Consider the following 23,460-nt stretch of genomic DNA (forward strand, 5'->3'; position numbering starts at 1 on the left):
ATGCTCTGCGAGAGGACCACGCTGTGACCACCCTGCAAAGCGAGCAGCAGCTGCAGCCCAAGGTGGGCTCCTTGGGGACAAGGCTGTCACCAACACCACACCAGCAGGGCTGCCGGGACAAGGACACGCAGGCACTGGGCAGACAAACTCTTTAATGTTATCCTCATTGAGAACATGTCGCACTTATTGCCCCATAGTGCAGCGGGCACCTTGGAGGGCAGGAGCGTGGGATGCTGATCAGGCTGGGTGATCCCAAGAAGCTGTGGGCAGGAGATGTGTTAGCCATCTCAGCACACAGAGAGCTGCAGTCAAATAGCTTTTCAGTGCTGTCAAAGGCTCACGAGAGCAAACACTTGTCCCTTCTGTGTGCAGCCACCGCCAGCATCACCTCCAGCATCACCTCCTGCTTTGCTTGCTGGCTCAGGGATGCCCTGCAGCACATCACAGAGGCTGCAGGGACCAGGACGCCTCTGGGGCACCCACGAGCAGCCCAAGCCATAGGTAGGGAGAGGCCAAGGAGAATGAAGACAGTTCTGCAGCACCCATGCCCTATCCAGCCTCCTCTCCCTTGCCTTCACGCAGCGTCTTCAAAGCAGCAGGCGCTACAGAGGGACGGGCACCCCCATGCCCAGGAGGACACGGGCTGGACGTGGTCAAGATGCTCCAAGCGCGGAGGCAGAAGGCAGTGGCGGGACATCAGCGCCTGCCGCCGCCTTTCCCAGCGTGGCCACCTCTGTCCCTGCCTCCTGGAGGCCGGGCTAAGCTTTGCCAGGCAGCACCCATCCTCCAAAGGCCTCCTCCAGGTACCGAGCCACCGCCAGCGTCAGGTGGTCGTTGTAGGAGGCTGCCACCAGCTGGATGCCCAGCGGCAAGCCCTCGCTGCTCAAGCCCAGCGGGCACTGCGTGACGGGCAAGCCCAGAACGTTGAAGATGGCTGGAAAAGAGAAGATCACATCAGAGCTCTCCCCCAGCTGACTCGGCGGCCAACATCTTGCACAGATCAGGTCCACCGAGCTAGGTGACCGCCAGGCAGCGCACGATGACAAGGGAACATCACCGGCCAGAGGCTGCCAGCATCACAGTGATGACCCACGAGCGATGCCACCCTTGGGTGGTACTTGCTGTGAGGTGCCACGATCTGCTTCAGGCACCATCCCTACATCACTCCAAAGCCAGACGGCATCGCACCACGGAGCTGGCAACAAGGAGCTCAAGATGCAGAAGAGCCACACAGGGAACTCCAAGCTGCACCCCAAGACGTGCAGCAGCTCTGGGGTGGCTGCTAAAGCACGCTGCCAGCTGTATCATGTTGAGCACATCCCTCTGGGCCAGGGTGCATGAGCGCCAAGTGATGATGTGCTATTCTGGAGCAGCGGGGCACCCCTCTGATAACCCTGCTGCTAGCGCTGGAGGTCCCAGTGGGGGAGCTGCAGCTGCTCACCTGTGTAGGCGAAGTTGAAGGGCATGCACAGTGGGGAGTGGTGCCGTGGAGCTACGGTGGGGTGGGATGGGTAGAGGAGCACTCCATCTGGCCCCAGCAAGGTCTCCATCTCAGCCTGCAGGCTCTTCCCCATGCTCACCAGCTTGGCGTTAGCACCAAGGTTGAGTTTCACCAGCTTCTCCGTCAGCCCCAGGGCTACAGCGCAAGGGTACAAACAGGAATAAAGCGTTAAAGCGGAGCAAACAGGACTGTGGGTTACAGCAGGCTAGGAGGCACATTGTGAAGCCATATGCAACATTGTCCACCACTTATAGGTGGAGGAGACATTCCCCAGATTTGGTGGGGGAATGTCTTTCAGTATGCCCACTGCTTCAAGGGTTGAGCAGAGCAACCTCGGCACTCATCAGGCAGCAGCATGACACTGCTAACGAGGGTTCCCCATTATCCCCCGTTATCTGCTGCCAAGACAGCAGCACCTCCACGCACCACGGGGCTCGCGCTTACCGATGGCCGGGAGGGTGTGAGAAGACATCCCCACCAGCCACTTCATCAGCTCCCACAGCGGCCACACCGGCTTCCCATGATCCCCGAGCAGGTCCGTGAAGACCTGAGCGTCCTGCAATCACACACACACCCTTCCTGCAGCAACAGCGCGCCACAATGCACGCGATTCCCATTTTCGTACGAGGGATCAGCACCGTGGCGTTTTGCATCTGCAGAGCAGCACATGATGCTCGGAGAGATGACGGCTCGCTGCTAACCCGCCGCCTCAGTCCTGGGATGCTAATGCGTATTAATCCCAATTTGCAGCAGGGCCCTGGCCTGAGGTGCACAGCATGGAGGTGAGACCTGCGTGGCTTTGGAAGGAGGTGGGAGGAGGACTGCGGGGACCAAAGGAGCACAGAAAGCTTCTGGGCAGGTCTCGCAAGTCCGCAACTCTCCACGGTTGGCCCCAGGCACCTTTGCCTGTGCCATCTCACCTACCTGCCCATCGCTGTCGTTGGAAGACATCATGGCCGACCAGATCTGGAAGGAATACTTCATCTTGTGGATGGACACGCACTGAACCTGCACTCCCAGATCGCGTTCGAGGTACTCCACCACCTGGTGGGGACAGTGGGAAGGGTTTGATTCTACGAGGACACAATATACTGCCGTAAACCCATGGGAATGAGGGAGAGAGAGGAGGTCCATGGGACAGAGAGCCCATGGAGCAGCTTCTTTTGCTACCACACAGGGCCCCCAGCAGCTCCTCTCTGCACTGAGCAGGGGGAAACCACCCTGGGGCTTCCCCCCCAGCAACCCTGGAAGGTCTCCGTAGTGTAAAGAGGAGAGGTTAAGCAAGCAAAATAAAGCTGTTGCAATGGAAATTGCACCAAAAGCTCTGGATACCCCAGTACAGTCAAACACCAGTGCAAGGCCGCCAGCAGCCACTTGCAACATTTCCACTGTGTTTCCACTGTAATGCAGAACAAGAACAGTATCTTCTCCCCCTTCCTTCCTACCTTCTTCTGGGCCTGCAGGATCTCCTTGTCCACAGGCGACACAAAAACGGACCCGCCATCATGATCCATGCAGAGAAACTTGATTTTCTCCAGCGACACCTTTTCGTTCAGCTTCAGCCTGCAAAGGGAACGAGGCTGCTTGCAAATCCATGCCTGGCTCCTTCCCTGCTCCGGAGCTGCTCACAGGCTTGGAAACATCCTCAGGACGCTCTGCTCTTGGTCAGTGCGGGAAGGAAGGTCCCTCAACACACACAGACACCCCGAAACTGCCCATTCCCCATCCGCTTGCTCATCCCACTGGCCCTGTGCTCTGCCAGCTTTGCATGTTTATCGCTGCTGTAGCAGTCAGAAAAACCTTTGTCCCTCAAGGTGCACCCTGTAGGGACAGATCCTGCCTGAGGCTGAGGTCAGGACTGCAGCTTTGCATTGCAAGGGCCAAGGTAGAAATGAAAGCGGCAATGGAGCATGTTGTCACGTGAAGCATCGTGAGCCCGCAGAGGCTGCAGCAAGCAGCAGGACCTGCCCTGCCTGCACCTTGCTCCTTGCTGGTGCATGCACACTAAATGCTGTTCAGGTGCGAGAGCAGCAACCCAGTGGCAGTAGGGATGGAAAACCAGTTCTGCAGCGGCAGGAAAAAGCAGGCGTAACACATAAAAGGCCAACTCCCCCAGGGAAGCAGCTGGGACCAGCTCAGCAGCGTGAAGCACCAAGAGCAACCTACTTGTGGACTCCAGGGCCAGCCATGACCCGCAGCATCGGCTCCAGGTCCTCGGCGTAGCGGCACATGGGCCCGGTGCAGAGGAAGCTGGTCCGCACCCCCTGTGCGATGGGGAACTGCCCGTCATTGGGGACCACTCCTGCAAGTAGGGAGAGGCGTCACTCACCACGAGCCGCGTCCCCAGCACCACCAGTGCAAGATGGGGCGAGCCCTGCAGCACCACGGTCTCCCACTGCAGCTCAGGGGTTGTGTGTAAAGTGTTTGCATTGCTGCCCTGGGAACATGCAGCTGTGCCCTGGGTACTGCATTTCTGTTCCAGGAATTTGTGATGGTGCCCTGGGGATTGTGTTTCTGCTCCAGGCATTTGCACAGGTACCCTGGGGATTGCACTGGTGCTCCAGGAATTTCCAGTGGTGTTCCTCAGCGCGTTCTCAACCCCAGGGCAATGTGCACAAGGGGGAAAAGCAGCTGGCTGGCACAGCCAAGCACTCTGCCAGGCTAAAAACCACCCCTGACGCCACCTGAAAGCGCCCTGTGTCCTTGCTGTCAGGGAAACACCCAAGCAGCATATACCAGTGCTGGAAAAACATCCCACGCTGGGGATGCAATACCTGTCACAAGACACCTCCCGCCTCCCATGCACTTGACATCCTGCCATCAGATGGTTTCTCATTGCGGCGCTCACGCAGTGGGCTTGCCCCGTGCAAGAATTTGCTTGTCAGTGCGTGGCAGCCCCACAGTGGAAAAACCCACTGGAGGCAAGCAGAGGAGCTTCCTCCCACAGCCCTCCTCCTCTGTGCATTTCACCTGCAGAGGTTCACCTGTGGTGGGTTTATGGCCAAAGACGCCGTTGAAGAAAGCTGGCATCCGGATGCTGCCGCCGATGTCGGAGCCCACACCTATCACCGAGCAGGCGGCTGCAAGGACACCGCCCTCCCCACCTGCACAGGAGAAAATAAAGCAAGAACGGTGGTTTATAGTGCAGAACAAGCAGAAGCATCCTGCAGTAGGCACTTCCCTTTGTGTGCACGCAGGGTGGGAGCCACTTTTGCAATGTCTGGGAAAACAGGCCAAGGGGATTTTTGCTTAAATGCCACATCTGCACTGCTCTTTGTACCCACAGCAAGATAAAGCAGTGCCAAGTGTGACACCCAGGAGGTGTGAAGACGTTGCGCCTACAAATCACCTCCTGCACTGCCCCGGACAATGCCTGCAAGCTCTGCAGGAGCCCAGCAGCAAGTTAAAGCAGCGTGCAGTGGGAGCAATTTCCTTTTTGCATTTTGACCCTTTCCTCCCAGAGCAGCGTGCTCACCTGAGCTGCCCCCCACGATCCTCTGCAGGTCATAGGGGTTGTTGGTCCGGCCATAGACCCTGTTGCTGGACTCGTACCACATGCACAGCTCGCTGCAGTTGGTCACCCCCAGCGGGATGGCGCCAGCTTGCTTCAGCCGTGACACGACGGTGGCATCGGAGGTGGCGATGACGTTGCGGCGGTTGACCAGGCCGGAGGTGTTGGGCATCCCTGCAAGGCAAGGGTCATCAAAGGGGAGGCAGGCGGGGAGAGGGACGCCGCTTCCCCCTGAGCTCCTTGTAGCGGCCACCCGCCACCCAAGGTGCTGCATGCCACCGCCTCGCTCCTGCTGCAAGAGGCACGGGGGCGAACCCACCGTGCAACGAGAAGGCCTCCTTGACGGTGATGGGGACCCCCAGGAAGGGGAACTTCTCCTCCAGGTAGTCCTCGCCGGGGCTCTCTGCCAGCAGCTTGTCCACCTGCCGGGCTTCTTGCAGGGCCTCCTCAAACCTGCGCAGAACCCAGGGGAGAGGCAGCTCCGGTGCTGCTGCGAAGCATGGGGGCGGATAAGGGGGATAAGGTAGCCCCCGCGCTACCTGTCCTTGACGACGGCGTTGATCAGCGGATTCACCTCCCTAATCCTCTCGATGTAGGCCTCCACCACCTCCACGCACGTCACCTGGGGAGGAGGAGGAAGGTGCTCAGCGACGAGGGTGCCCCCCACACACCCTACGCCCCCTCCCCCCAGCACCCCTGGGTGCCCACCTGCCGCTGCCGGAGCCGCTTCGCCAGCTGCCGGGCGGGCAGCAGCAGCAGCGAGCGGCGCGGTGGGGGCACGGCGCGGGGCGTCGCGGGGGCCGCCAGCCCCAGCAGCGCCAGGCAGGCGCGGGACAGCAGCCGCAGCAGCAGCGCCAGGCACCGCTCCGCGCGCGACAGCGCCATGGCCGCTCCCGGCGCCCCTAGTGCTACCAGTGCTCCTAGTGCCCCTAGTGCCCCTAGTGCTCCTAGTGCTCCTAGTGCTCCTAGTGCTCCTAGTGCTCCTAGTGCGGCCGGGGGCGGGCGGGGCAGTGACGTCGGCGGCGCCGCCGCGGAAGGAGGGCGCGGTTGCCGTGGTAACGGCGCGCGGCGCTGCGCAGGCGGCGTAGGGCGCGCAACCAGCGTAGGGCGCCGGGCTCGCAGCGCCGCGGCAAAATGGCCGCCGGGGGTTGGGGTGGTCCCGGGGAAGCGGTGGTGAGGTGGCCGCGCTGAGAGAGCCCCGAGGCGGCCCTCAGGAGCTTGGCCTTTGGGGTCATCGCCTCCGGCCTCGGGGCGAGCGCCGCGGGAGCTGATGGTGCGGGGAACAAACAAACAAGGCGTGCCTGAATGCAGCGCCCCGACCCGTCGCAGCCCCCCGCCGCCCCGGGGGTCGCATTTCCCCGCAGAGCTCCAGGGGGCTGAGGGGATTTGGCTGTTGTGAAAACCTTTTATGACTGCGAAGCCAAAGCGTCAGCGTTTGTGGAAGTAACTTGTAGAATCACAGACTCACAGAATACCCCGGGTTGGAAGGGACCCATGAGGATCATCGAGTCCAACTCCTAGATCACCTAGTCCGACTCCATCTAGTCCAACTTGGGGCGTTCACGCCCCACGAGGATGCCGGAGCAACCTCTGACCTGTGAAAACAAGCCTAGCATCAATACTATCATCTTGATAGTATTTTTTTTTATACAGCTGTTATCAAAGAGATTATTTTCCCTGTAAAAGGGGGGGGAGTCCCTTAGTCCCGCGTGGCGATGGGACATTTTTTTCCCCCAATGATTTTAATAACCCAATCTCTTTTTTTTTCCCTGACAGGTCTGCCCTGACCCAGCATTGGCATGGGTCCCCCGCCACTCTCCGTGTTCCCGTGTGTGCCTCCGGCAGTGCAGCAGCAGGGAACCACTCTGTGTTCCCTGACATTGCTGAAACACCTGCGCAGGTGGCCTTATCTAGGTCCTCATGTGGTCTTTGCACTTTCCCCTGCAATATTTAAGCACCTACACACCCTCAGATTACAACAGGGGCAGATTAGAAAGGTTTCCTCGTGTCTGCATCTCTGCGTAATCGTGGCTTAGCAAAGCCCCAAAGTCACCTGCTTAGAAGAAACAGTAAGACAGGACTTGTTAAAACTTGGCCCGTGAAATCTGGCAGCAGCGCCTTCACGTTGCTGATGTGGAGCTAGCAATGAGAAGGCATCTTCAGATCTTGGGGGAGCCTGGGTCTGTCCCACAGGCTTCTGCCAGAGCGAGAGCACTGACATCCATCCTCAGGAAGGAGACGGAGAGAGTGCCCCTCCTAATCACCGTCCCAGTGCTGCTCTTGTCATTTTTCTGGCAAATTTGCTGTTGTTCCCCCTCAAGTCCTGCCCAAATGTTGGCAGAGAGCGGTAGGAGCAAAATCTCTTCTGCCCAAGGTCTCTGCTCCCTTTGCTGCTCTTCCCTAGGCAGCCCAGCTTTGGCATCGTTTGCTGTGCAAAGTGTCTCCCTTCATCTTCATCATCTTCAAGAACAGCTTTGAAATTCATACCTGGTCAGCCGATGTGCACTTGGCACCAGTGCCCCGCGTCCCTGCTAATCACGCTGTGTGCCAGTGCTGCCCCAGATCACAGCTAGTGCTGCTTCTCACTAGGACGAGCCAGTGAGCTTTCTGGGAGCAAAGCCAAAAGAACAGCTACCATAATTCATGGTATCCCAGAGGAACTTCATTTCCATGAAAAATGGAAAAATGAGATAGAAGGTGCTCTAGAAATAAAGTACCAGGACGCCTAAGATTAAAATTAAGACTGCTTTTCAATGGCCATAATCAACCCAACAAGCAAGCAACACCCCATAAGCCAGTTAATTCCAATCTGATTAAAAAACAAGCAGCCAAGAGCAAGGAGGTTGGAAATAAGCAGTGAAGCTCACACATCCAAAGCTGTCCCCAAGCTAGGGCGAAGAAAAGCATGATTCAGGGTCTTGCATCCCTGGGACTTAGGTCTGTCATAAACCCAACCCACCAAGTTTGAAGTTCCTCCGAGCCTGCCATTAATCAGATCCACCACTGAGCGATGCTGTGCTCTGCATTTCCATTATCTGTCTTCTTGAGAGCTTGCCAGGAGCCAGACCGCCTGCTGTGCTGTGTGGCTGTTGAATAACCATGTTACAGCACACAGGGGTTTGAGAGAAATTCTCTGAAATTGCTTCAGGAAGCTCGCGCCCGAGCTGAGCAGGCTTCGCAGGAACTTCTGCCTGTTGTCAGGGGGAAGGCCTGCTGAGAAACGGGTGCAGGAACCTGGGAAAGCTTTCCGAAATACCAACTGGAGAGCTGCGAGCCCCTGCCTGGTCGGGCTGGCAGCGCGGAGGAAAGCTGAATTATTTTGTCCACTGAGTCCACCGTGGGGACAAAGCCCCTGGAAACACTGTGGACCTGTTCCTTGTGCCCGAGCTCAAATCCCTCCATTGAGCGGCCGCTGGGGCAGTCTGGGACTGGCCTGAGGTCAAAAATCTCCAGTCCAGCCAGAGTGCTTGGCTCCTCCAACGGCTCTGTGGGCTCTGGGGTGCCCCTGGCACAGGCTGTGCCATCGCTGGGGCTCCCCTCCCGAGCGCTGCCACCCAGGGCTGTGTCTGGGGACAACGCTGCGCTGCTTGTGCTGCCTGGAGTGCTTGGGCAAGGCTTGGAGGAACAGGAGCATGGGTAAACCTCGGGGACGTCTCTTGGTCAATTCAGTCCCTGGAATGGTCTGGGAACCCCCTTTGCTGGCTGCATGGGCGCAAGCCCCGCGGTTCCCCCGAGGTGGAGAAGTTTTGCTGTCAGCACCTCGTGCTTTGTGGCCACGCTGGGAGTGGTTTTGGGCCGTGGCTGACGCGTTTTGGTGTCCGTGTGGGGCTGTGCATCCCCAGCTGGCGGTGGTCCCGCTGTTGGTGTGGAGAGGGAAGCCCAGGGCTCAGCTGGTGCTGTGCTCTGGAGCATCTGGAGGTGCAGAGAGTGACTTTTGTATTTTTTATTTTTTTGCCAGATTCCCCATGTAAGGGAGCAAGAACTGGATTTCAGCTCCCTCTCCCCCAAGAGGGGCTGCGCTCGCCGGCACGGCAGCATGCCCCAGGCTGCTTCCGTTCTTGGAAATCAAAACTGCAGCCGGCCACAACTGAGGCGAGGCGATATTTGGGTTATTTGCCGCATCGTTTGCTTAACCGCTGCTAACAGCTCTCGGGCAGAGGCACCCCAGCTGCCAGCCCCCTGTCAGAGTTTGGCTGGGGCTCCGCATGGGCGCAGGTCCACCTGGCACCGGCGTCGCGCCCTGTCCCCGGGGACCGAGGATGTTTTGGGGTGCCCCCGGCCGTGCCCGTGCCGCAGGAGGTCGCTCTGCCACCGTGCTTCGGTGTCGCCGGGCCCCGCAGGGCCACAGCTGTTCCCGCTGCGTGGAGCCAGGGTACACTGTGTTCGCCCAGAGTGCTCTGTTAAACAAAATGTTTATGCATGCCTCTGCTCCGACTAACTTCTTGGCCGGCTTGCACGAAGCCTGCTCTCCGCCGCGGCTCCGGCTGCCCGGAGGCTTGGGGAAGGGTCTGTGTGGTGCTAAATTTAGGGGGCTGCTGCCCTTCCTCCCGATGTGTCCCCGCTCCGGGCAGCTCTCTCCTCAGTCCCTGTGCCCTTAGTGCCCGGAGGAGCTGCTGGCCCCTTCGAGGGGCTACATAGGGACCGCGCTTTGCTTCCTTACCCTGTGGGGGTTGGCGCCCACCCCATGAGCCTGCCACCCCTTTCTGGCTCCAGCAGGGCTTTGGGGCGCACCTTGGGATTTGAGAAACAGCCGAGGAATTTCCTGGGCTCCAGGGTGTCTCCGGCAGTGCAGAACACTGCTCATGGTGCTGCTCCTCCTCAGCAGCCTCTTGGCCAACACCTCCAGCTCCCACCGCCCTGCCTACCACTGGCGCTGCTTCCTGGGGCTGCCCTGCTTCCTGGGGCTGCCCGGTTGCTGCCCCCCATCTCAGCCTCATGTCCCCTCTGCTGCCCAGCCACCATCATCCTCCTCTGCCCCAGCTCTGCACACCTGAAGTTAAAAGGTGCTGGTGCTCAGCTGCAGTCACAGAGCAGCCCTCATCCAGATGTGCCATTGTGGTGTCCATGCTCCTACTGGTGTCCCCAACCCCTCAGAGGGATTTGCTCAGTGAGAAGGGAGCTACACACCTTGGGTAAGGGGGCACCAACACACTGAGGTCCTTTACAGCCCTGCCAGATGAAACCAGAACCAAGGAGAGGTGTTTGGAGGCATACGGAGACCTCTGGACACCGATGTGGCTTGGGGATGGGTTCTGGAGCTGGTGTCTGCTCTGTGGACCCCAGAGCCAAAGAGAATGGCATCACCTCTTGTTTGTGGACATGCCGAGGGCGTGCTGGGAGAGTCACACGAGATGGAGCGAACCCCAGGGCCCGGTGCCTGAGTGCAGGAGCCGGACAGCGCTGACAGCCATCAGGTGCCGATGGCCGTCATGTTGACGACATCGTGCCGTACTCCCAGGCGTGTCTCGCCGCCCGTGCAGGCTGCAGGACTCTTTCCCAAGTGCTCTGGCTTTCGGCAGAGCCGGTTGCCCAAGCGGCCCACGCGCCCCTGCCAAGCTGTGTGCCACGGCCCTTGCGCAACGGTGTTGATAAACACTGCGGGGCATGCCAAGTCCTGCGAGACAACAGCTGATGTGCTGGGCTGAGGGAGTGCCCGGCACGGCAAGAGGAATTTTCCACTCCTCTCCAGACAGCGCATCTCACCCCGCTGGGGATTGTCCCCAGCAAGGTGCAGACTTGTTTGCTGGTGTCCCAGCTGCCCCTGTCTGGCCCTATAAGCCCTGCCATGCAGCCCTACGCACAGGGCAAGGCAAGGGGTGGCTGCGTTGCCTTGGGCATGGTGGCATCCCCAGAGGGCTGGGTTGGGATGCCACCATGCCCAAGGCGATCCAACCATCCCCTTGGGGCCCTGGTGTCCTTAGCTTTCCCTTTCCAAGGATGTGGCCCCTGTCCCAAGGACTTGCTTTGCAGCAATGTTGGTCCTCTACGTGTGCCCCAGGGGTGCTGGGTGCTGCCTGGGTCGGCTCTGCCTTCTGCTTCTGCTGTGTCTTCAGGCACGTTGGAAATCTCTCAAGGAGCAGCGGGCTTGCAGTATGAAAAGGGTGTGCTGCATCACATGCTGCCTGATATATGGCAATTAGCATGCTAAAACCCGATTTAATTTGACCAGCTCATGTCCTGGAGCTGCAGGTCACATCATCTGCCCTGCAGTCCAAACGTGCTCTTAACAGCAAGGCTCTCGATACAGGGAGCTGACTGTGCTCATCAAGGAGGAGCATATGGGACATATGGGAAGCCTGCTGGCCCCTGCAGATAGTCGTGGGCAAGCGTGGCACCCACAGCTGCCTGGGCAGCAAGGAAGTGGGATTATCTGGGGCAACATTTGTAAGTCGGCAGCTGCTGAACTCTGTCATGAGATGGTCCTTTCCACGAGCCTTCCTCCCCGCAGCAGTGTGGGGAAAGCAGCTGGCACCAGGACGCACATGGGGACGGCTGGGGTGCCCCATGCTCCCAATGACAGCAAGCCCTGGAGCAGCATGGGGTTCTCCTCCCCATGTCCCCTGCACCGTTTTTGGGATGTTCCTGCAATACATTTTCCAGCTTGGTTTAAAGTGACCTAAGTGGCAGAGATCCTGGCCGTTCCCCTGGGCAAGCATTTCAGAGCTCGGTGTCCAGCCCTTGTGTTTGCTGGTGGGCTCCATCAGCACGTGGCTTGCTGCAGATGTGGTGCAGGGAGTTAAACCTTCCAGCCTCCCTCCCCTCTTTCCTCCATCCTCCTCCCTCCCTTCCTCCCTTTCTCTTTCCCTCCCTTCCAACTGCTCTCCCTCTTGCTTTCTCTCTCTCCTTTTTCACTTCTTTATGTTTCCCTTTCTGTTTCTCTTTCTGTTTCTGTTTCTCTCTTTCCTCTCTTTCTTCCCCTCTCTTGCTGCTTCCTGGACTTGCCCCTGCCTTGCAGAGGGACATTGCCACCCTGGCGTCCCTGTGCCCTCCCCTGTCATCAGGTGCTGTGGGATCCTTGCCTTGTCCCCTGCTTGCAGGCGGTGGGACCGCTCTGGAGATGCCCTGGCAGCATCAGGCATGGGCACGGCAGGCAGGGAGCAGGCACGTTTTGGTGGCACTGGTGGTGTGTCACACACGCAGTGGCAGTGGGATGGCATGGACAGCCAGACCTGGCTTGTGGCAGGGGTGTCTGCCGGGGTCAGAGGAGCCCATCGTGCTCCCTTGCTCCCAGAGAGGAGCTGCTGGAGGCAGGAGGAGGGAGGAGGTCTCCTTTGCTTCAGGGCCAAAAAGGCTGACAATCCCCCAAAGCCAGGTTTTCCCACTGGATCAGCAAGTGCTGATTCACGGGTTTCTCCCAGGGCTCCAGCACCGGTGCCTGCGGCGACACTGGTGACACCGGGCTGACTGCTGGCACAACCCAGCGCAGGCAGCGCGGTCCTCGCAGGTTGTCCACTGGGGAGAGACAGAGCTTGGGCAAAAAGCAGCAGGAGAGGCAGCAGGCGTGCTGGGGACAGGGTGTACTCGCCGAGCGACGATAAGGACAATCAATAATAAAAACAGGCAGCCGGGACGCGAGCCCGGCCTCGAGCCAGCGACCTTCAGGAGCTGGGTTACTGGAGCAAGCACAGGCGTTCTTGGCAGCGGGGCCAGCCGGCGGAGGGGGAGCGCTGCTGCTGGAAGCACCCGGGGGAGCGTGCGGCGGGCGTGCAGCCCTTCACACCCCGAGCAGAGGCTGCTGCAAGGGACACCTCGTGCGCACGCCGTGCACCTCGAGAGCCAGGGACATGTGGCCGGCCCCCTGTGCTCGTCGCCCCGATGACAGCAGCGGCAAAGAAGCAGGCGGCGCGCCGTGCACATGCGCGCGCGGGCAGCCAAGCCCCCGGAGCAACCCTGCGCTCTTACATAAGGATTTGCATTTACAAACCGCTGCGCAAACATGACCCACTGGCTGAGAACACCGCCTATCTCAGCAAGATCCTGATAAAGCAAAAAAAAAAAAAAAAAAAAGAAAAACAGCTCCTGGTCGGGGCTGTTTGGGTCTCGTGACCCGGGAAGGGAAAAGGTTCGTGCTTGTGCAAGCCAAGTCCTTGCAGAGCTCCAGGGACGGGGCTCCAGCTCGGCGGAACAGCCTGGAAGGTTCGAGCTGGCCAAGATCCGAGGTGGGCGTCCATCCTGCAGCAGCTTCTGGCTCTTTCTGAGCTTCTCAAGGCTTTCTGTGTGGCTCAGGGCCCAGCCTCCCTGCCCCGTTACAGAGCCCTGACCCAGTCCCACTGGGATGAGGTGGCTTTTTTAGGGGTTGCAGCCACAGTACCCCTGGGCTGCTTCTTTCTGCTGCTCCCCACAGAGCACTTCCTCATGATGAGGGTGCAGATGTGATCCTGCAGCATGTGCAGGGTCTCGTGCTGCTGGCATGCTTGGGAGGATGTGGGCACCGTGGCTCCCTCGGGAAAAGGCTGACCCTTGTATGCCCTGGCTGCCTGCGAGGAGCTCGCCTTTGCATGCAGCTGATGCTACAGGTGCGTGCTTCCCCCACCTGGTCTGGGAAGCCTTCCCGGCTTCGCCTGCCCCATACATCCCTCCTCTTCCTCTGGGCACACGAAGCAAACTACCTGCTCCAGCCCTTTGAAAGCATCCACAGCAAGGAGCCACAGAGAAAAGGCCAAAAATAGCCTAGAAATAGTGGAGGTAAATATATATATATATATTGCTCGGCCAACAGCAGAACCAGTTGCCACCCGGCAGAAGCAAGAGAGGAACTGAGAGTTAAAAATAACATTGCTTGCAGGGAGCCAGCCCCGGCCACCGAGTTCCCAGCTGCCTGCTCATGTGGGCTGACTGCACTCGTGAGAACCGTGCTCCCGTGCTGTGTCTGAGCCGCGCATCCCGCTGCGCACCCATCCGGGGCAGCGCGGTGACGAGGACACCCACCCAAGCGTCCCAGTGCTCCCATTTACAGAGGGCGGCCATCTGGCACATGCCCAGCACGTCCCGACCCTCTCGTGGTGTGCAAAGGTGGATTCCTGGGCCACGAGCAGCCTGCTGGAGGTGGCCGGGAGCTTTGGCGTGCCCCGCCCGCTGCAGAGAGCAGCGAATCCAGGCTCTGCTGCAGTTGGCAGCCTCTCCTCTGCCTGACCTCAAATGCACCTGCGGGCCCGGAGCGGTGGACGAGGCTCCCGGCGAGCGCAGCTGCAGCAGCCATGCCTTATCTCGCCCGGCATGCCATCGCTTTGCTCCTCCCTGCGAGGAGCAAGGCAGTGAATAAACAGCTTGGGCTGTGCTCCTTGTCCCCTGCACAAGGACAAGCGCGTCCTTTGGACCTCGCGGCTGGGAGCAAGAGGGGACTTGAGGCTGAAGAACCTCCCCAGGGAGATCTCCCTGCTTTTAATTCCTATGGGCTGGGTTTTCATCCCTGGCTTTTGCCAATTCAATGTTGGGTCCACTCCTCTCATCTCCCTGCCTGGGGCTCCCTAGGTGGAAGCCACGAGTGAGGAGAGAGCATCACCAGAAGCTGGTCCAGCAGAGGGGATGGAGGGCAAGCTCCTGGCACAGGAGGGTGCAAAAACAGAGCTGGAGACTGAGCCTGGCTTCCTCTTAGACAGCTCAAAAACAAGCCTGCCCTGACACCACAGGAAAGCACACGAGCCTGTAGCTTTCCTCCTGCCTCTGATCTTGCCTGTCCCCCAGCGTGGTGGGGAGCTGTTGAGGTTGCGCAGCTCCCCAGGATGCCCCGTCCTCGGTGACGGGGAGCCCCTGCCTTCCTGCGCTTGCCAGGAGCCCTGCTGGGACGTGTTGCACCCCTCCATCCATCGCTCAAGCAAGCTGTGGGGGCTTCCTTGCTCAGCCCCCACGGGGACAGCGTGTTGCTGGACCATGGTGGTCCGTGCACTGAACACCGAGAGCAGGTCTTGTGCCAGCCCTGGGGCCGGCGGTAGGAGCGTGCTTTCCCACGTCAGTGGGCGCCAGGTGGAGAGGGCATGGAGCCTGCACAAGCTTGCCTTGGGGCTGGGAGCATGGCCGGGGGGGCAAGAGCCCCTCACCATGGTGCAAAGCCTGGGGGTCCGCAAAGGTGCAGCCCACTGCAGTGCCTGGGCAGCAAGGAGCTGGACACAGAGCAAGGGCAGGTTCTGCAGGAGGGGACTGGGGGACACGGAGGGGCTCTGCACAGTGTGGCTCCCTGAACGGGCACAGCTGGGCTGTGGCTTCAGCATCTCATCACTGAGGCGTTGTGGTTTGAAGGCAGCAGCATGCAGAAGTCAGAAAGAACAAACTGTTCAGCCGCCAGCCCTTCCAGCTTCTGCTTTCGAAGTTATCTAACAGCCCAAACAAACACAGAAAGCGCTGGCTTGGTCACAGCTGGCTTGTGGTGTGGTGCAGGCACAGCCCGTTCTGTTCCTGTCCCCGTCCCCATCCCCATCCCCGTTCCCATTCCCATTCCCGTTCCCGTTCCCGTTCCCGTTCCCATTCCTGCAGCCAAGCAGGCTGTGCAGGATCACTGTGCTCTGCTCGGTTTTGCTCGGCCACTGGCAAACAAGCTGGGATGGCCAAGCTGATCCTATATTTGGGGATGGAGGGTGGAGGCACCAGGATAGAGATGCTGCAGTCAGCCTGCAGCACCTGTGGTGGTGGTGGGACACAGCCCTTCGGGTGCTCATGGGCCGAACATGGGCAGAGGAAATGCCTTGAGTCCTCCTGTTTGGGCTCCCCAAGGACTGGCATCATTGTGGAGACCATGGAGAACCAGCACAGTGCCCGCAGTCTGGGGAGGACCCATGTGGTTGAGCCATGGGGACAAGGACAAGGCTTGGTGTCCCCAGATGAGCTGAGGAGCTCCCAGCTTGGGGGATGCAGGAGCCTGGTGGGGCTGCACCTGCCCATGCCCCACCACAACCAGTGCAGCCTGGAGACATCCCGGTGCACGGTCCCACGGGCGTCCCTACAAGAAAGGGGAAACTGGGCTCTGAAGCACCGGGCTGCGCCGCAGCGTCACAAGTGCCAGATTCACACGCAGGGGTGCGGGTGGGAGGGGGAAGTGGGAAAGGGGTGGGGAGCCCGGTTACGTAGCCCTGCAGCCTTCCTTCCTGTGGCCGCGGGACGGGGTATATAAACAGCCGAGCTATAATTATCTGGTGAGCAGCCAGCCCGAGCTCCTGGGCATGGCCCCAGCCTGCTGCCTCCGCAACAGCAGTAACGGGGCTGCGGGGAGCCCGAAGAGGGCATGAGGAGGTGCGGAAGGTGTCCCCCACCGGTGGGGAGCACCAAACGTCCTGTGCTCCCTCACGAGCCGGGACAGGAGTGATTCCTCTCCAGACCTTGGGTGCAAGAGCATGAGGTCCCTCGGGCAGCCTGAGCGAAAGCAGGAGGTCACTTCTGGCTGGCCACAGGGGCTGATGTGGGGAACGCCACGGGGGACAGGGTGCGCCCTGCGCCCTGGTCTGCCCCGATGCCCCAAGCAACCCAACCCATGGCTTCATGGCATCCGCCACCTCCTGCGCCCACCCCAGCTCCTCCCAGACATTCTTGCAGGATGCTCTCTCCATTGCACTGAGGGGGCCCAGAGTGCTGAGTATTTCAAAGGACAAAGTGGACGCCCAAGGCATCCAGTTGTGCCGGGTCAGATAGCTCTAGTACGGGCCAGGACTCCTGCAGCTAATAGGAAATAGCGATCTGGGAAGGAGGAACTGGGAGATGGTACAAAGACACCTGGTTGTTGCAAAAGGCTCAGCCAGGGGTTGGCTGTAGGATGTGGAAAGTGCTCGGGGTCAGCCTGTGCTTCAAATTTCCAGCTCCTCCAGCCTCCCTGGGCTCAGCTGAGCGCAGTGTTTGCTTTCACTTCCCTGCCTGGCCCCCAAGACAGACGAGCGCTGGGAATTTTCCACAAAAAAGGAAACAAAACCAAAAGAGACGCAAAAGAAAACAATGTTCAGATTTGGAACTGAGGAAAGAATCCATCATTTCCGACCCTAAACCCAAGGGCAGGGGAGGGGACAGGGAATGGAAACAGCCACCTGAATAAGCCGAAAGGGTGGCAAGTGCTCTGGTCCTGGTTGGGACGGGAGGTCTGTCTGGTCGCCCCATGAGGCCCACGGGCTGGTCTGCTGACCCCAGGGGGATGTTTTGGGGTATTTTAGAGCACTCTGGAGCAAGCAGCCAGGTCAGAGCTGTCGAAGATCTGGGCACAGGGCTGGCAGTGGTGGGGTGAGGAGGTGTCAGGCTGCGTCTCCAGCAAGGTGCTGGTCGTGGGGATGCGAGCTGGGTCTGGCACGGGCACACCTTGGGGTAGGAGGTGATGCTTCATGCTGGAGCTTCGAGTGGGCTCTGGGCACCCTGGCATTGGATTTTCCCAACGCCATGGCTGCAGGTTCCTGGCCTCAAGAGCTGGGTTTTTTATCTGGCAGGGGTTTCAGCCCAAGCAGGCACGCAGGGAAGCAGCCAGCGCCCCAAGCCCCATCTCACCTGCCCTGCTCCTCCTCCCCTGCCGGGCAGGGCAAACCCGGGATTAGCTGTTCCCCAGCACATCCCAGGTATTTACTCCATGGGACTCCCGCCCCAGAGGGCTGCTGATGAAAGACGTGGTGGAAGTTGCCAGCGGAGCAAGTTCCCTGCGTGCTTGCATCAGACTTTCCCCGTGTGAGCAGCACGGCCAGCACCCTGCGCTCTGCAAAGCTCCCAGTTGTCTCCTGCGTCCCCCTGTCCTAAAAGGAGAGGGGGGAGCTGCTCCCGGGGAGCTGGCAAGGAGACAGAGAGCACGGCCACATCTGCATGGGCACCTGGGGCTGGGGCTCACCGGTTCACATGTCCACATGGGTGCCCACCACCTGCACCCCACCCCTTCCCACTGTTGACCGAGGACTTCTCCTCTATGGGAGCACGCGGAGGGTGAAGCTCTCCCACCGCGGTGTCGTAATCCCGAAACGTCCCCTGAAGACACCCGTCCAGCCTCCGCTTTGCGAGCTGACTCACCACGGGGGGGATAAAATCACTTTGACTTCGGAGCGCGCCGTGCCCACGGGGTGCTTTTCCCCAGCAGCTCTGGTGGCGAGCTTTCCCTGTCACCAAGCCCTGCAGCCGTCAGGCAGCAGCAGCTCCGTCAGGGCCGTGCGAGGAGAGGCTGCTTTGCTGGGCGCCAGGCTGAGCTGTGAGGCTGGTCCTGAGCCAGGACCATGCCTGGTGGGGTGTTTGACGTTACCCAGACCTGCGAGGGGTACCCAAGCACAAAGCGCTTGCCCTGTCCTCCATCCCACGGAGAGGACGTGCTCCCCAGGGCAGATGATGGGACAGAGCGAGGACCCATAGGTCTCGGTGGAGGGGATCCCAGCAAGTTTTTGGGGTCAGCATGCAATTGCCTTGGCCTTTCTTGAGGTCTCCAGCTTGGTGAGAGAGGCATCGTCAGTGAGACAGCATCTCCTCGAGAGCCTGCTCCTGCCAGTGCAGTAGGACCTGCCCCCTTCGCCCCCGAGCAAAGCCTTTGGCCCCAGCCCACCCGGGTGTGAGTCCCATCTCCATGCCCTTCTTGCACTCATGTGCTACTTTCTCCCAGCACAGACGTATCTGGACTGGCTCACGGGCTCTGTTTTCTTCTTTGTGCCAATAAAGCAAAGCTTCTTCCTTATCCCTCCCCTTTCTAATTGTTTCCGTACGGCTGTAATTTCACCATGTCCTGGAGCAGGGTTGGGTTCCCTGCTTACATAAAGTTGAAAACAAGGGGTTTGCAACAACAGCGCTGGCTGCTGGCAGGAGAGCACGTCCACCCTGCAGTGCCCTCGGGGCATGGAGCAGCTTCCAGGCCTGGCTTCTGCAGTTACCTCGGAGTCTTCCTTGAGGAATGAAACTCTTTTGGGCTGCAGGGGGTGGGAGAGGATCTACCCCACACCACACCTGGGGACCGGAAGGGGATGGGGCTGATGTCACGTTCAGCCAGGCTTGCAAAAGTGCCACGAGACCCTTTGGGAGTGTCTCACTAGTGGAGACCTAGCAGTTGTCCATGCAGTTTCCAGTCTTCTTCAGGGAAGGTCAGGCAACACCCTCCCGTGGTGGTGAGGGTGAGCCTCTGGAGGTTTTTCTTCTCCAGCATCCAACCTCTGCTAGCTCTCTGCAGGCCAGCGAGTGCCAGCCACCCCAGCACACTGGAGCCTCAACCCCAAGGGTGCCGCAGAGAGGAGGTGGCCAGTGCCTCCCGTGCACTGGGACCTCCCTGCAGACCTTACTGGGGGGGCTGAGGTGGTGCGGCCGTGGAGGACGTGGAGATGCTGCTTGGCGGCGGCCGTTTCACAAAGGCCTTTCTGTCTGCGGAGGACTCGCACCCCGGCTGTCCCCCGTCCCAGTTTCAGCGCCGGCTGCACGCGCTGCTCTCATTCCTCGGCCGGTGAAGGGGGCCTTTGTGCGCCAACGGCGGTGGCTGGCTCCCGACACGGGGTCTCACGCTGCGTTGTTCGCACTGGTGGCAGCCAGGGCACGAAGGATCTGCTCACGTGCCACCATCCTGCTGCCAGGGCTGGCACCGCTAGGCAGGGAGGGACACCCGTGTCCCCAGCCCGTGGCGGGGCCGTGATGCTCAGGGACACGTCCCGTGGGACGGTCATGCTCTGGGCAGCCCAGGGGCCTCCCAGCTCTGCAGCCACCCTTGGCTGGGCGCAGGGGACACCGCTGCCATGGGATGCTGACCGAGGGTGCTCCCTGGTCCTCCTGCCCCACCGCAGTGTCCTCACATCTGCATCTGCACGGTAGGTGGGAGCCCCTGGCTACTGCCCCCAGCATCTCTCCCCTCCATCCCTGAAGGTCTCGCCCTTATTTCAGACGATAAATCAACCACCTTCCTTACACCCCCTCTCCCTCCCTGCATCCCAGCTGTTCTTCCTCTTGTTTTCCGCCAGCTGCTATCCCGCAGCTAAAAATAACCAGGAATTTACAGCCCTCGACCTTGAACTCAGCCCAGCGCAGCTCTCCCTGCTTCGTGCTGTGTCAGCAGAGCCACGGCTCAGCCCGGGCTTTCCTTGCCTTGGCTGCGAGAGCATCGGGATGCTGCGAGCCGGGCACGTACGAGGGCTGAGATGTACCATACGGGCACTGTGCGCAATCCCGAAGACGTCATGGGTTTTTTGCTTTTTGCCCTTTCAAGTCACGTATTTTCTAGTGACGCTTCCTTTGCGGACATTCATAGCGTATATTTAGAAAAGTTTCCAAGTTTTTTTTTCCCCACCCCGCTTGGGAACACAGGAAACTCACAATTTCTGCGTCGTTGCCTCTAAAAGGAAGACTGGGGTGGCCGTGTAATCACGACACAGCCAAAGCCTTCAAGAAAGCCCTGAAGCCCCAGGTCTGTGCTGGGTGAGATCGTTCTCTGGAGGTGTGCTACCCGTGGGGCTGGTCCCTGGGGGCACTTCGCAGCCCTGCAGAAGGGCATCGATGGCCACCAGGGTGACTGCGGGGTCCCCACAGCCTCCCCTCCTCCTGGCTGCTCCTGGCCACATCCAGCTCTGCCCTTCTCCCCCCAGCAGGGGGTCACAGCTCAGGGGCTGTGGCCAGCCCTGGGAGGGGATGGGAAGGATCCTGCATCTGCTGCGCTGGCTCCGATGGGTTCTGATGTGCAGCGGTGCTGCTGCATCCAAGGGGGGAGTCCCTGGGGACCACCAGGACGGACAGGGATGTGCCACCCCACTGCTGGCCACTGTTGGAGACCATGACGTTGAACCAGACATGTGGTGGGGTGAGACCCAGCCTCCACCTTCCTCCAGAAACCACTGGGCAGCACGAGTCCCGTGCTGCTCGGTGGCTCCAGGGCCAGGCGTTAGAGTCACAGCATGGTTTGGGTTGGAAGGGACCTTGAAGGTCCTCCAGTGCCACCCCCTGCCATGGGCAGAGACCGTGCCCCCGGCCAGGCTGCCCCCAGCCCTTGCTCCGTCCAGGCCAAAAGGTGACCTCAGGGCCTTGGGAAGCTCACCTCACCCTAACCCTAACAGCAGGCACACCAAGGGGGGGCTGGTGAGGTTGTACCCACATTTCTCATTGCCCTGTTTCTCAAGGGATCCTCCCTGCTCCTTGTTTTTACCATCCGTGTTTTTTCTCAGAGCAGGGAAGGCTCAGCTCAATGGGAGAGGAGTGGGAATGATTCAGTGCCCGTATTAAGCAGATTTATGAGGTTATTTCTCCAATGAAGGCGGTGCGGTGTGCGTGTGTCACGCCGGCCTGGCCCAGGCTGCGTCGTGGCGCTGCCAAACCTCAGCCCTTCCACTGAAACAGCTTCAAAGGGCAATAAAACAAGGATAAACACCGCCGCACCGGCTCTGGGGCCACGGGGTTGTTTCTCCTCTCGTCCGTGTTTCCATCTCCCCTCTGTGACCTCGGTGGGACATGGGGCCACCTCCCCGTCCCACAGCCTGGCTCCTCAGAACAAGCCTGTGCTTGGGCTTAAACCAGCAGAAAAAGGGTCCTGGGATGTTTCTGCCTGCACTTTGTTTTCAAGCTACGAAGGAGGTTGCAACCTTCCAAGAAATGCGTCCCTGGGATCCTGCCCAGTGGGCGAGAGGACAGCCCCGGAACATCACAGCAAGGAGGGAAGATCGAAAACAAGTGAGGAACCAGCAAAAAAAGAAAAGACTATATATATAAACACGCCAGGCAGAAACGCCAGCACTTCGTGCTCTGGTCTTGATTTGTTGTTGTTGTTTTTAATCTCTGATTTGGGAACTGGCTGCTATTTATAGCCCTCCCCTTTCCCCGCAGAGGCTGGAGGCGCTGATCCCTTCCAGATGCTGGAGCCTGCACCGTGCTGGGGGCTGTGGGGGGCCGTGGGGCAGGGCTGGGCTGTGGGGCTGGGGGTGCCGGTAAGCGGTCACAGCCGTGTGAGCAGCACCGGCACCTGCTTGTGTGCGGGATGCCGCCTGCCCCACGTCCGTCCGTCCGTCCGTCCGTCTGTCTGGGTGAGAGGAAGGGCTGGCGGTGACGCGGTGCCTGCAGGAAGTCTGCTGGTGCCCAACCCGCTCACCCCCCTACCCTGGTGTAGGGGGGGCTGTCCCCACATCCCGCCCCGAGGGAGTAGGGTCCTCTGGGCATGCTGCCGGCACCTCGGGGCGGGTCGCAGCCGCAGGGCTGGGGGGTCTGGCTTCATTCTGCACCCCCAAATCACCCCAGGGATGGAGAGGCCCAGCCTGGCTCCCTTTCACCGCTGCACCCCCGGTGATGGGTGGGCAGCACGGGGGTGGGCAGCACGGAGCCGGGCTTGGGCTGGCAACGCAGCTCCTGCTCTGCCCCCCCCCGGGGCTTGGGGCGCGGGGTGGGCACGCTGCGGGGCAGCTCACCCCTCCTGCCTTCCCCGCAGCGGGGCTGGCGTAAGGCTGGAGCCGCGAAGTGACGAAGGGACGGGCTCCGCTCGTCACGCCGCTCTGCCCGCCCCCGTTGCCCAAGCTTTGCCTCATCTCGCCGGCATCCACGCTCGCTTCCCCAAAGGGCCCCGCTCCGGGAAGTGACGGGGCTGCAGCGTGAGGGGCTGGTGGGACCCCCGCGTGGGGCAGGGGTCGGTGCAGGTGTGAGGGGGCAGCTGATGGAGCAAACCCGCACCCACTCTCGTGCACACGCTGCTGGGTACCACCACCAGCAGGACCCCCAGCATCCCTGTTCCCCAGCATCCTCGGATGCTCCCCGCACTGCCAGGCAGCCCTGGTCCCCAGGATGTCCCGTGCTCCATGTCGACATCCCCCCCCCACCCCAAAAGGCGTGGGGAGCCTGTGGAAAAGACGAGGCCGGGCTTCCCACGCGGGGAGGATGCGCGGTGACTCAGCGGCTGGTAGCCAGGGCAGCGGGCACACAAACAGCCCGAGCACGCCGCGGGGAGGCCGTGCGTCAGCAGACGGAGGGTTGTGCGGCCGCACGGAGCGTGGCAAGGGGCCCCCCGGCACCCACCAGCGGCTGCTGCAGCCTGTGGTTTGGGTGCTCGGCAGGAGCCGCGGCAGCTGCACCCACAGGGGTGTATTTCGGGGCTGGTCCTCCCCCGTGCTTTACACACACTCCTCTGCCTTCCTCGGGGCATGGAGTGGAGTGAGGGGGCAGCGGTGGGTTATTTTAGGGCTTTTCCAGCTATTTTGGGCAGCGGCTATGAGGCACTGTGGGCAGGGCAGGGAAGGGCTTCGGTTCTGCTCTCGCAGCAGGACTGGATGTGGGATGGGGATCACGAGGGCCGGGCTTCCCATCGCACAGGAAGCAAAGAAAGAGGTGGAAAGCCTGCTTTGAGGATTTTCACTCTCAGGGGCTCCATCCCAGCTGCTTTCACCCCAAACCTACAAATCTATGCCTGTGGCTGCGAAGGGCCTCAGGTGGGTCACGCTGCCCTTGGCTCCCCGTGGGACTGGGATGCTTTTTCTGCTGACTGTGCTCGCCAAGAAGTTTCCGAGAAACCTCAATGGCATGAGCTCCAGCAGGCACGCAGGGGACGTGGATGCCTGCAGCATGACGGGGG

At 60.4% G+C, this 23,460-nt stretch overlaps 1 protein-coding gene across 1 annotated transcript; it reads right to left on the reverse strand.

Annotated features, from left to right (window-relative positions):
• Positions 1–132: 132 nt before the first annotated feature.
• FAAH2 (fatty acid amide hydrolase 2) lies at positions 133–6,012 on the reverse strand. The gene is made up of 11 exons (XM_048078718.2): positions 5,721–6,012; positions 5,552–5,634; positions 5,332–5,465; positions 4,977–5,186; positions 4,486–4,605; positions 3,668–3,803; positions 2,947–3,064; positions 2,426–2,545; positions 1,946–2,057; positions 1,442–1,636; positions 133–934 (listed from the first exon to the last, which is right to left on the reverse strand). The coding sequence occupies exons 1-11, from the start codon at positions 5,895–5,897 to the stop codon at positions 759–761; spliced, it is 1,581 nt and encodes a 526-aa protein (XP_047934675.1). The 5' UTR covers positions 5,898–6,012; the 3' UTR covers positions 133–758.
• Between the last annotated feature and the right edge of the window lie 17,448 nt (positions 6,013–23,460).

The sequence above is a fragment of the Anser cygnoides genome, chromosome 13 (assembly GCF_040182565.1).
Source record: "Anser cygnoides isolate HZ-2024a breed goose chromosome 13, Taihu_goose_T2T_genome, whole genome shotgun sequence".
NCBI classification, from domain to species: Eukaryota; Metazoa; Chordata; class Aves; order Anseriformes; family Anatidae; genus Anser; species Anser cygnoides.